The sequence below is a fragment of the Opisthocomus hoazin genome, chromosome 20, assembly GCF_030867145.1.
Source record: "Opisthocomus hoazin isolate bOpiHoa1 chromosome 20, bOpiHoa1.hap1, whole genome shotgun sequence".
In the NCBI taxonomy this organism is placed as follows: domain Eukaryota; kingdom Metazoa; phylum Chordata; class Aves; order Opisthocomiformes; family Opisthocomidae; genus Opisthocomus; species Opisthocomus hoazin.
Genome location: NC_134433.1, coordinates 10,994,512 through 11,007,783, shown reverse-complemented (window position 1 = coordinate 11,007,783; position 13,272 = coordinate 10,994,512). Strand labels below are relative to the sequence as shown.

Below are 13,272 nucleotides of genomic sequence, written 5' to 3'. Positions count from 1 at the left end.
TTCCCAGCCTCGGCACTAGGGGAGGCTCCGCGGCCGCCGCGCAGAGCGCGGGGAGGGCCGGGTAGAGGGGTGAGCGGAACCCGTTTGCTGGAGGCGCTTCAGGGGTGTTCTTGCCCTACGCCTTTCACACGCAGAGGCTGCCGATCTCAGAACGGAGGTGTAGCAATAAAAGAAACAGAGGAAAACCCAAACTATTCGAAATCGTAAGAGAACGCGTGAAAACACAAGCGTTTGGGGAAGAAGTCTTCCCTGCAAGGGCTCAGTATGCCCAAACCCACTGAAAGGACAGAAAACAGACCCAAAAACCATCCCCAGACCCTCACTGGAGTGATGACGGTCCCCAGCGACTGGCAGATGCTCCAAGCTCTGGGGTACGAACGTCACAGCACGGCTTCCCGAGGACGTCTCGCCCCAGCAGCTCCTGTCTGAACACAAAATCGCTTTTGAGGAACAAATTCAATAGGCTAAACATTACCTACTTTTTCCTGCAGTAAACAAATACCATATTACTCTTCTATACCTCTCAGTACAATACCCTAATTTGCTTCTTCCTCATCACCCCGCTATTAAAAGCAAATGAAACTGCAAAAACGGTGAACCGTAAAAAAAGAGATCCAAACTCAGGACATTAGATCATCTTCCATCCCAGTAATACATCAATATTTTGAATTATTTAAACCTTAACTCTGAGGCAGACACATTAATAATAATTAAAAAATCACATTTAAAGCATTTATTTTGAAAAATAAAATACAAAAGATCATTGAATTATAATTGTACATGAAATTTATCAATCTTCTTTAAATAAAAGATATTTAACAATTTCCACATGTGAATAAAACAAACAACTGTTCCACCAAAAATCTTTTAGGACAAGCACAGACCACTCTTTTGAAAGCTTCATACATTTAAAACCAAACTGCTACAGGAAAAGAAAAACCTTTAACGATGGAGTTTTACAATTAAGTTAGAATAGCAATTTCGGAGACAGGCATTGCTTTGCATTTTTTAAAACCTTAAAAAAAAAAAAATTTGTGCGAATGTAATACGGTTCTACACTAACATCAGTGTTTGGTGTTTTGTGTTTTGTTTTTTTTACCAGGTTTACATGTGCTCACAACAGCAAAATTTTGAACAAAAACATTATGGAAGAAACGGGGGAGAAAACTCTGAGAGAGGCAGGCCATGAGCCGTACACCTCACGGAGCTCAGCGGGACCGTCCGTCTACGATCGTTTCTGTTGAAAAGGCAGCAGTCTTTTCTAAAGAAAAAGCAAAAGGAAGTTACGTTTGAGCTTTCAATGTAATATTCTGGTTTTATCCTTGACAACATTTTGTAATGACAAATAATGCATAATTAAGAATAATCACTGTTCTCTCAGTAGGTGAAAAGTCACAGTCAAGACTAACCACAGGCACTCAAAGCTTTCCTGTAAGGAATGTGGCTGCTTTTTCCATCACGTATCATTAGAGTTACTTCTTGAGGCATATTTAAATGTAAAAAACCATAGCTGAATTTGCACTTACATTCAAAATACTTGTGAATTTGGGCTGCATTTACATGCTGGAAGTGTCTCTTCCATTACAACGTTCCAGAGGTAGTTACTGCTGGGAAGTTAACAATTTGGTTTCTCAGAAACTGGACAGCAGCTTTAGACAGAAATACCATAGTTTGAAATACATTTTTCAAAGAGGTAAGTGACAAAAAGGAAGTAGATGGTTTAGTCCTTTTAACACTGACTACATGAAAAGATTATGGTTTCTCTATCAGTTTCAGAAAGAACACGTGCAATTAATCGTTAAAAACTTTTATACCCATTATTTCTAATTGGTATGACGCTTTTGGCTATATTTAGGGCTACAGGGAGTGCTACATTTATGGCCACATAATAAATATCCGTGCTGGGTATAGTTGTGTAGCGTGCTGCTTTTGGCTATATTTAAACTGGACGCATTTGGCCATCTTTTGTTGTCAAGCCAGAACATTTGATAACGCGGTTGACAAGTAGAAATCTTGGATTAATACACTAAATCTTGCGTCATTCATTTGTTAACTAGTCTGGAATTTACTGAGTTCCCTGCACAATCCTGCCATTATTAATTCAACAGTTAAAATGCAGCTTATTGAAAATACTGGCTAGGAGACATACTAAAAGCAAGTTAGACAAATCAGCTCATCGTCAGGAGTTTCCTCTATCTAGAAAGGGCAACTGATTTAAAAACAAAAGGCAAAGACAATTAAGAGTCATCTTTAAAGTTTCACTGTTTTGTTAAAATGGGGACCTGAATCTGTTGTGCAACTATGCCATAGCACTGAAAGACACACAGATACTAGAACGAACAAGAAACTCTGCTAAAGAATGCCTGACGTGTAGTTTTGTGTACTCCTTTCAGCTTCAAGCTCTGAAATAGTGCTGACAATCCAACTGCAAAGCAAATATTGCAAATTGCTATGAGCCCTATAGAACTGCAGTGTGATTCCTAAAGCATATGAAGTATGGTTCTGTAGCTCTCACCACCAGTCCTCGTCCTTACCTCAATGTGATTTTTTACAGATTCTGAATCAAGATCCACATCTTCGTATTTTTCTTACTACAATCTTACATGGAGTTACATAAGTTTAAAAAAAACACCATAACTAAATCAAGAAAAGCAAATGAGCGGGCTGCATGGTCTTTTATTACCTTCTGTGCAAGAAATATCCATTGTATCTTCTATTCCATCGGTTCAGTCTGTCAAGTAAATAATTAAAATGAAATTAGCTATTTTACAATAGAGGAGAAAAATATCATTATCAGCACCAATGTTTGTGCTCAAAACCATCTAGCTCTTTAGTTACATTGTGTTAATTTTATCTTTCGTGTAATGCTAAAGGAGAACACTACCAGCATCAATTTCAACTCCAGCATCAGTTTTTATTGTTTAAGCAATATTCTCTTACTATTTCACAAAGCTTATTTTTGCTTTTTAGATGACCTTTCTTTACTTTGGATAAATCTGCTCAGAGTTTGGTAAATACTGTAATCATAGCTAGCTAAGTGTATAAATCTGCCTCCTGAAATTTAGCAGAGTCCCATTTTGAAGCCTCCCTATCATATGGATTGAAAGAGGACGTTCACTGGTAATAGTAGAATTTTGATGTGTCATAAGACACTTGGAAGACACAAACAGCGTAATTTAACTAACAGATACTGTAGGCAGATCAAGGATCATTTATTCTGCTAGCACACTATCCATACGCAGTGAGCTATATTTTAAAGGCAGCTCACCTCCCTGCATTTCCAGAAATCCTTATCAGCAATATTTAATCGTCTCCTGTTCTAACACACCCTATGCTTGCAGCCATATATGCTGCAACTCGATAATCTTGAAATAACCACAATAATTGCATTTGAAAGCATTAGAAATGACTACAGCACAACTTTCTGAATACAATTCGCTGACAATAACTTTTAAGCAGCACACATTCAAATAGTTATCTTGCCACTAAGCTGCATAGACATTTTGGCCAGCAGTTGAGAGTGAACAATGCTGTGTGCAACAGCACATTTAGCTGTGTGGTGCCAGGTTCTTAATGGTTTTCCATTAGCTGAGCATAACTTGCAAAGCATGAGCACTAGCTGTTCAAAGGGTGAGAGCAGGCAAACATCCAGTAAAAGAGCAAAGCCCACGTTAGAGATCACAAAGATGTATCAGAAAGGTTTGGTGTCCACAGCAAAAAGCTATATTCTGAAAACATGAGACAGACGCTACAGCTATTCGACTTTACTGATCCATGTTCATTTTATCTTGCCACGAGACTTCCTTTCTACTGTCTTCTTTGGCTGGAACAAAAGAAACCAATTTTCTTTTTTAATCAATTAATTTTCATTTGAACGAATGGAGTAAGTCAAAATGCTTTGTTTGCATGTGGTAGATTCTGCTGTGTTTTCTTCAATCTCTACATCTAACAAAAGTCATAATCAAAGAGTTTTCTTAATACTGGGGAACCAAAGTCAAAAAAGCTTGTGCCTGGTAGGTTTTTTCTTCTTTTAAAGGTAAAGACACTGCAAATTACTTTGCTTTTGATAGGCTAGTTATACTTACATTCTAAATAAACTTCTGTACCATATGTATCGTTAAGGATAGGAAATCAAGTAAATATATAAAGTAACGCAAGCATTGCAAATAACTTGTCTACTTCTAGCCATTTTACAGGCTTTTCAGAAATCCGGATAGAAGCATATAATCTTTTCCTCTTTTGCTTAAAGTGTTGGCATGTTTGACTACAGTTATGCTGCAAGTTACCATTTCAAATACTGCTCTGCCTACTAACTCTTTTCTTTTTAAACAGCTCTGCTAAAGTGGTCCCCCTTGAACAGCACTACCCTGGAACAAGAAGATGACCACATGTGCTCCAAGCAAACCCCATCAGTACTGCGACGCCCCTCTCCCACCCAAAAGAATGAGCTGCTAAACCAAATAAAATATAAACAAACAATGGTGCTGGCCTCCAGCTCCTGGAAAAGAAGAGAAAGGCCTTGCAGGAGGCTGAAGAAAACTGTGATTCAGATTTGTGAAAAACATAGCAGCAACAACAACAAACGTCGTGGGTAACAGCAGGCTTGGCAAGTCACAGCTCCTGTTGAGACCAATGGGAAACAAGTGTGCCTCTTGCAGTTGCAGAGATACAAAATTCTGGAGGCAGAGAGTCCCTAAAAATGCTTTCTCTCCCAATTCTGCAACGCCGTACTCCTGTACATGCAGGAGGAATTGGAAAAAAAAAAAGAAGCTTTCTACTTAGCTTTACTTGAACACACCCAGAGACAGTAACAGCGATGAGCCGCTTCCTGGTTCTGACACCAAAGCACAATGTAGAGAGCACTTTAGATGGCATTTAGACATTTACCACCAATTATGCAGCCTACAAAAAATGCTATTTCAAAGAGCCTAGTTCAGCAGCTCTTACCCAAGAAATGAAAACCAACTGCTACATGTTCAACTTATTTCATAGGAAATTTTTCATTTAAACAGTAAAATACACATATTTTTGTTATTTCTCTGATGAAGGTGAATATTTGCTTCTTGTCTAGATCATCTGTGCTGATTTTTCATGGCTAGACTAGCAGAGCCACATACACTGGTTTTAAGCTTAAATCTGCAATAGGAGGGAGAATTAATTTCACTACACATTTGGGAGAGAAAAAAAAAGAAAGAAAAAAAAAAACTACCACACATGCACACAGCAGCCCTTCAAGCTACTGCAACGGAGCACCCCAACAGGCACCTCCATGGAACAAGTCCATCCTCTCAGCTCTGTCACCTTCAGGAGACACAGAAGAGCTGCCCAGCAGGAAGGGATGCCATTTTCCAAACTGAATTCTTATGTCCGGAAATGGGCCAGTGGTTACAGCCCAAAACCCTTCCATCATGTCTACATGAGGTTGGAAGCATGTCTCCTACATATTCACATAGCTGAGGGGGAAAGTATCAAGAGATCTTGCAGTTTGAGAACTCCATGATAAGGATTTTGCGTTTTCAACCGCTATTGCTAAGGTTAGGTCCCTTAGGCAGCTGATGACAATTAACAGCATTTGAAGGGTGCTCTTGCTCTCTTCTGCTCACTTGATTATTAAATCAATACACCATCACTATCCATGGCTGAACTGTTTGTTTTGCCCGATACAGTAGTATTTCTTTTTAAAAATCTCTCATTAGTTATCTCTGCTCTCTGTACTGTACTTGCTTTAAACCATTCCATACAAGGCAACAAAAGATAAAGCTTCTCTACAACTAACAAACTTTGCAAGTTGGTCTGCACAAAAGAGAGTTAAACTCTCCTCCAGTTTCACAGCAGCATTCAACCAGCTCTGTTTACAGGCACCATACTATTAACACTGGTGTTACACATGCACTCAAGAGGGGCTTGGGACTGCTGAGGGTACTGGAGATTCAATCTCATGGATAAGCTATTCTCTTATAATCTTGAGTCACCTGTTGTCTTATAATCAAAGACAAAATAAAATTTATGAAGTGGTTTGTAAAGACTACACCTGCAAAAAGGAAACTAATCCAATACGGTACCTGTGGCACTTCTTTAAGAAAGTCCGGAAGCTGAAATTCACCTTTATAGACCTGGAAAAACAAACAAAAAAATCCAATAAACTACTCAAAACTAACATTCACTACTGTTTGAAACACTAAAGAGCGTGTTAAGACAGAAGGAAAAAAAAAAAAGGATTCTTCTGGGTTATTACCATCCAGTAATATTTAAACAGATTTACCTAAACTGAGCACAAACTGTTTTTAAAAGCAAGTATAATTCACGAGGTTTGGTTGTCTGTTCCACAGCCATATGCTCAGTCCCAGGCTTGCTCTGTACTCAACGCTCTGACCTTGCTTGCATTAAAATCGTGAAACTATGTAACTCATATTACATTTCAAGCTTGCTTGAAGTAAGTCCTGTGTAATCCACTCCCTATGCTTTTATAAAAAGATTTTTAACAGTATGTTTAAATACAATAGGACTAAGTTGCTACAATACATATTTTTTTGAAGTTTATATATAAACAGATCTGTTGCTTCATATTTTAGTACCTTCAATAAATTAAGCTCCCTTTGGGCTTAATTACAATTTACAACTAAAACAGTCTCCATTTAAGTCTTCTGAAAGAGCTCCCTGTCATGATCTCATGGACTGTGTCAGAATTAATATACCAGCCAGGCAACAAGCAACATTCAGTTCTCAAACATTTTATGGTCTACAGTTTAGAAACTCAAAGTCACATAATACAATATTTTCTGATGCATCAAAGTACGTGTTATGTACAAAGTATTCATCATTCATGCAAACAGAGATATCATACCTGAACAACTGATCCCACCTTACTATGCTGTCCAAGAAAAGCTCTGTTAGTTTTCATATAGTTTATGGAGACAATGCAACTACAATCAAAGTCTGGAAACACGAACAGCTTTCAATTCTGTTAAAATGGTCAGCACTCCAGGAGTGTCAGCATCTCCTTCTAACCTGTTTTACACACAGACACCCTTTTATTCTACATATCTAGCTGGTGTAATTTTCAAGTTATAAGAAAGTTTATATATTTGCTTTAATCCTTAAAGATACACAGATACCATTATAATAAGTACAGATATATTGCTAGCAATTTTCTTTGAGTATTCCATGTCAGACCTTGAGTCACTTCGCAAACACAGTGTGCGAGATCAGACACCTAACTCCTTCCCCCCCAGGCTGTAACCACACCTCTGAAATCCCCAGCTTCTGGAGGGAGAACACAGGGTTGGATAAGGCCTAAGTTTTCCTTTATTATTTTCATACTATTTAGTCATTAATTTGCTTTTCAATTACAGAAATGTAAAAAAAAAAAAATTAGGGGGTAAGACTTCCCTGTATTGATAGATATATAGATTTAATAGCTTCATATACACGTACAGAAGAGTTCCAGATACTAGTAAGTCTGTCAAAGTTATAGCCAGCAACTCTTATGATTATGAATTTCTACAACAACTGTAGCCTCATTACCAGCCTGAGTTCACAAGAGTTTGTCATTACTGCAATTTCCAATCTTTTAGAACATAGTATTACTTCTGAAACAACACTGGAAAAAGAGCAAGCAATAAATATCCTCAAACATACCAACAGCCACACCAGAGAAGTGTTCCCACTATCTGACCAACTAGGAAATAAACTGGCAACATATTGTCTTCTCTCTGGAGTATGCCTCTTAAAAGCTGTTTGCTTCTGAGATTCAACTGGAATACACTGGGGGGCAGGGGGGGTATTCTGTTGGGGAGGATTTTCTCCAAAAATAAGTATACTTCAAAGGAAGAGTTTTACCATCCTTTCTACTAAACTAAAAAGACCACACACCCTAATGTCATGAGTTCTCTGTAGTCTTGTGTGGCTGTAATCATATAAAAATCAAAAGCCACAAACCTACTTAGAAAAATTCTATAAAGCCATAAAACGGAAATGGGGCTGCTCTACAGCCTCGCTCAGAGTTGCACTCCCTGGTTTGCAAATTGCATCAAAGGAAAAAGATTCAGGAACTCAAGGGATGCTTATTAACAATATCCATTTTCTCTGCCTTCTGATGATTTCTGATGACCAGAATATACAGCTGTACCCATTCTGTCAATACACTGCGGTGGGCTAGGACTGCAGCTGAGGCAGCTCAGCGTTTCCTGCCCATCAGACACTGCACCCCACCACTGGCCTGCAGCACGAAGCCATGACTCATGTGGAGTGGACTTCGGAGCTGGCAGTTCTCACCACTCTATTGTTAGGCTAAACATCTCCAAACAACAAGGCTTCGCTCAGTCCCAGCACAAGAGCAGGAATTGCTATACACATACATTGCAGAACTCTGTTCTTTCTGATATTCCATGTTTTAGGTAAAATAGAAAGGCCGATTCAAAATGATAGGCACAGCTCTCATTTATATTCAGCTAAGGGGTTACTGTCATTCCCATGGAAATCTTAATGAAAGCCACACTGGTCAAAAATTCAGCATGTGGCTTACTGGAGCCTAGATATACTATAAATATTTATAAATGAAGGAGAGTATTTCATATTTTCAGCTTTTAACCAAGCCATTCAAACGCAAGCTGTGTTCTAGAGAGCAGAAACAGAAGTTACAAATCAACAATATTATCACATCAAAAAATGCTACAGAACAACCTAGGCAAGGTTCACAAGAAAAAATGCTGTGGGAAATTGACATTTAGTTTGATTTTGCTATAGCTTTAGTTTGATTTTTTTATATAGTTTTGCAGCCATATTGAGGCAAGGATTAAACCTCTGACATTTAGTTCGGTCCTATTCTTTGTAATCTTGCTAACAAGGACTGCCGTGAGCTCAAATGTCGATAACAAGGACTGGTGCAAGACAGGTAAAAGCAACAGGGTCTGATAAGGACTGATAACCAGAACCCTATTGTCTGCAAGAAGCCCCCCTCTAGTTGAAACTGGTTTGGCGGCTTGGAACTCAGCCAACACAGACAACTCAGCAGTTTTAGACCAAAGGTGAAAAGTACACAGCGAGGAAGACTACAAGCCTTCATCCAAAAGACCCCCACAGACGACCACAAGATGACATTGCGCAAGCACTAAAGAGGGACGGAGTATGATAATGGATTCCTGGAGATAATTATAATAATCACGCCTATTCCCAGAACTAATTGTAATAATCCAGCCCACTTCGACAAACTTTGTAATAAATAGGTGCATGCTTTGTGACTCGGTGTGCAAGTTAGGAGGAACGATCCCCCTTGCATCCGTAGCCGTAATAAACATTACCTGCTTTACAACTCTGTGAGTTGTGGAGTTTGTTTCCGCACGTCAGTATCTTTTATTAGACTAGTGCTGCTGTTGGAAGAAACAGACAGACTTCCTCACCTTTTCTGGCAAACCACTACAGTTATCTGGGAATTCTTAAAAACAGTTAATACTGATGATGATGGTACATAGTGACTGATTCATAGCCAGAGTGACCAAACCCACGTTTGTCTCTCCAGAAGCCGCCTTCTTTCCCTCTCCTGCAATTATGACTTGGTCTAATTTTATTTATTTTATTATATATCAATATGTATGCCTGCTCCAAAACCCGTACCATTGTAATGCCCTTTGTAGGAACAGCATTTACTTCCAATAAGCATTAATAGTGGATAGGCAAGGGTATTAATCCATCAGCAATATTACAAAAATGACACTAATGTCATGGCCTGGAAAGATAAGAAAGTGTTTCAGGGGCATTTGACACTACATTCACATTAAATATCACGATTTACACACCACAGTTTACAAAGGCAAATCTTCTTGGGGCTGTCATTGGTTAGATTAACACACAAGTGTGCCTAATTTTGGTTCAGAACTGACATTATCTAGGGTGCTGGTTTTGTCAAGATTGAGACTGCATGGAAACTGGTTAAAAGTAGTTCCAAAACCAGTAAGTGGTCCCTTTTGAATTAAAACCCAGGGATCAACTGCAATCCAGAAATTCTAAAAACAATAACTCCATCTGCAGCCAAAAAAATGAAGAGGTTTCAGATTCAAAATTATTTTCTGACCGATTTCTGAGTCTAAAACACATTATTCAGAGACTGGCAGCAGAGGCAGAAGCAGGACACTGGAATGACTTCTGGTCTAAGCAAGAATTTAGTAAAACTGAGGATAAATGATGTTTACCATTTCTAAGGGAATTATTTTGCAAGTCCAAATGAATTTCCAAAGTGTGTGTGAGGGGGAAATCTGAAGTCTGTGTCACATTTTGTTCAGTGTTGGCAGTATTGAAGCTGTTCTATTAAAACAAAACAAAACACATAGCCAAACTAAACGTGTATTATTCTCAAAAAGAGATCAGAAAACCAGTTTCACATCCACTTGTCTGAGAAAACCCTTATAAATACACAAGGAAAACTTAAGAACAGAAGTGTAACTCAGAAGTGTAACCTGTAATTCATCTTTATAGAAGATTAAAGCACTCCTTTTCACCTGCTTTCAAGTCTGGTTTAGAAAGAGTCACATTGTATTTGGGCATTTCCAGGACATGGAGGTAATAGGTCCTTTTGTCTAAAAGTTAGCCTGCAACTAAGTGTGCTTGGGCTTGGTAGACTTTCCAAACATCAGAGTTGCAGAGTACAAGGCTATCGATGTTTAATTGTAAAAAAAAAAAACCCAAACAAACAAAAAAAACCCCCACACAGACCAGATCCCCTTTCTAGAAACAATCCTTTACTGCACAGTCCATGGAGGTACTCCTCATCTTGCTCTTTCCTCAACTTTTAAGTCAGCTTACAAGGCTTACACAATTCTTCACCTCTTTGCTGGAACTGCCAAGAAAGGAGACATCTGAGATGTAAATATTTACCCAGCAGGAACAACACAGAGAGCACGATTTTAGACAGGCCTATGAATGCCTGCCAAAAGGCAGCTTGCAACCATACCTAATTTTGTATTTTGTTTGTTAATTACTCTGTATGCCTTACTAATCATACATAGGCATAGCTGGTTTGAAAAAAAAAAAAAGGTATCAGGACATCTGGAGAAAAACAATGGAGCTGGGAATGCACATGCTGGAAGAAACACCCACTAAAGAGGGTATTAAACTTAAAGGACACTGAGAAAGTTTGTGCTGTTAATAGTACAAAACAGCTGTAATAAAACCTCCAATTTTTGTTTTAAATATCAGAGAAAAAGCCCAAAGCCAAATGCCTTTATGAGCAACTTGTATTAACCAGTACAAATAAAGATGCACAGCCTTTTTTCTAAGCTACTTGAGCAGCCTGTCATTACAGCGTACCTCCACAATTACACATCTTTGACAACACAGGTAATTATTCTCATGCATTACTACAAATGTACTTCATACCCTTTATCATAGATTGTTTCTGTCTTTAAAACCTCAAAGTCCTGAAATCATGATTGTCATGGCTGTCTCAACTCTTAACAGCAGGAGACAATTACTCACAATTTAAAACAGGCACAAACCAGGAGTTAACAGAACTGTTTTTTCCTCTCAATGTTACTGCAGAAAATACCATCAACAGAACATAAAACAGAGATAGGTAACAGCTTTCAGATGTGATTAGAAGAACCCACATGCATTTAAACAGGCATGATGAAAACCATAGCTTTTTCTATAGAGTTCTGTACACCTCTGTCTCTAGATCTCTCCAGGGCAAGGAACATAACTTCATGAAGAAGTTAAGAAATTACTGGAATATGTATTCCAAGCATACAAATTCATTTAGTGGGAAGTATGTGCCAAAGAAAATCTGATGTAATATGTTACAGATGTGAGAGGAAACCACTTAGCCAATCATAACATAACAATAAGCCAGTTTCTACTGGGCATAAGTCAGAATCTTGCAATTATGAGCTGTTCTCCACTTTCGGTTTATTCTGTTAAACTGCTGACATGCACCGTTATACAAACTCACGATATTGAGAAGGGCACACCAGACTCTTCTAACCTGGAGTGATTCTACTTCTGTAATTCATCATACAGTGATGGGGCTACCAGTTCAGACAGCTTAATTATTTGCATTTTCTGCATCATTTAGTTACAAGATATTATTTTCCTTTATGTTCAGGATGTAGAATTTGTTAAAACTCTGGGGGGAGGTAAAAAAAAAAAGTAGTCAGTTATGCATCCATAAGGAAGGGACCCTTTCAATCATTATAATAAAATGAACAGACCAGCAACAGACAGCAAAATTCTTCAATCACTGAATAACTAGAGGTTGCCTCTCAAGGAGGTCACGTGCAGAGATCTGCCGAAGAGTGCAACAGCATTCAGACCTTGTTCTCTCTGCTCTGCATTCCTTAACGGAGACAAGATAAAGTGTCATAAAAGATAATATTGTTGGGCCTAACATAAAACAGATAAAGCCACTAACTTTTTGTTTGTTATTGGAAACATCAGAAAAATCTGTTATACTGGTGTTAGATCTGTACTCCACCAGTGCAGCTACTGTCAGATGTCTTATTTAACACCACATAGCACTCAGAGACCATAGTAAGAAGAGATGAGGTTAGGTTCATGCTCTGTTACTTCCTAAAACAAAACCAGAACTAAGATGACAAAGTGCAAACACTGGTTACATCTGATTATCTTTTGTGCTGTGCTACAGGAGCATGGAAAACCAACTTAACCATTTTGGTGTCCTAGGCAGGTAACGTTAAAGTGAAAAATCCACATTTAGCAGAGAACATCATTTTCCTTGCATTACCTACAAGCTCATAGAAATTCCAGTTCAAGCACTGTTATGTTAGCTGGTGAGAATCATCATTTTGTTTCCAGACTGAATTAAAAAAAAGAACAAAAACCTGTACATATTCAAGTCACCAGCAGGGGCCAGAAAAGGAGAAAAGAGGAAAAAGAAAAACAAGAACAGGACTTAACTGCTTCGAAAGCTTAAGGGAAGCTAATATTTTGCACCATATGAGCCATTCCTTTCAATTTTTCTCCAGTACTAGCCTTTGTTTTAGGAACTCTTATACTTTGGTTCTTACCTTCAGGACTAACAGCAGCAGCTTTGAAATTGCTGAACAGTATTTTCACGATTGAGTATAAGTCTAATTTGTTGTCTTTTAGCATTTAAGCATATTTTAGAACAAAGACATCATGCAGTTTAAAGGGTTTTTAAAAATATTTTAAAATTATCTTCTACAACTTGGCAACACACAGACTTCTAGTCGTAAAATACTGAACTGTCTGCATTCAAAAGAGCCTTTCTAGCAATGAGTATGTTTTGCATCCTGAACAATT

At 38.3% G+C, this 13,272-nt stretch overlaps 1 protein-coding gene across 6 annotated transcripts in view; it reads right to left on the bottom strand.

The window, feature by feature from the left end:
- Positions 1-2,683: 2,683 nt before the first annotated feature.
- TPST1 (tyrosylprotein sulfotransferase 1) overlaps positions 2,684-13,272 on the bottom strand; it is a 42,771-nt gene continuing 32,182 nt past the window's right edge. For 5 of the 6 annotated variants that reach the window (XM_075440227.1, XM_075440232.1, XM_075440229.1 and 2 more), the window contains exons 4-6: positions 6,063-6,113; positions 3,748-3,823; positions 2,684-2,731 (exon numbers count right to left, since the gene is read on the bottom strand). In XM_075440227.1, coding sequence (XP_075296342.1) covers positions 3,779-3,823; positions 6,063-6,113 — 96 coding nt within the window. In that variant the 3' untranslated portion in view covers positions 2,684-2,731; positions 3,748-3,778. The remainder of the gene's footprint in view (positions 2,732-3,747; positions 3,824-6,062; positions 6,114-13,272) is intronic. The other variant, XM_075440233.1, reaches the window with a different exon arrangement.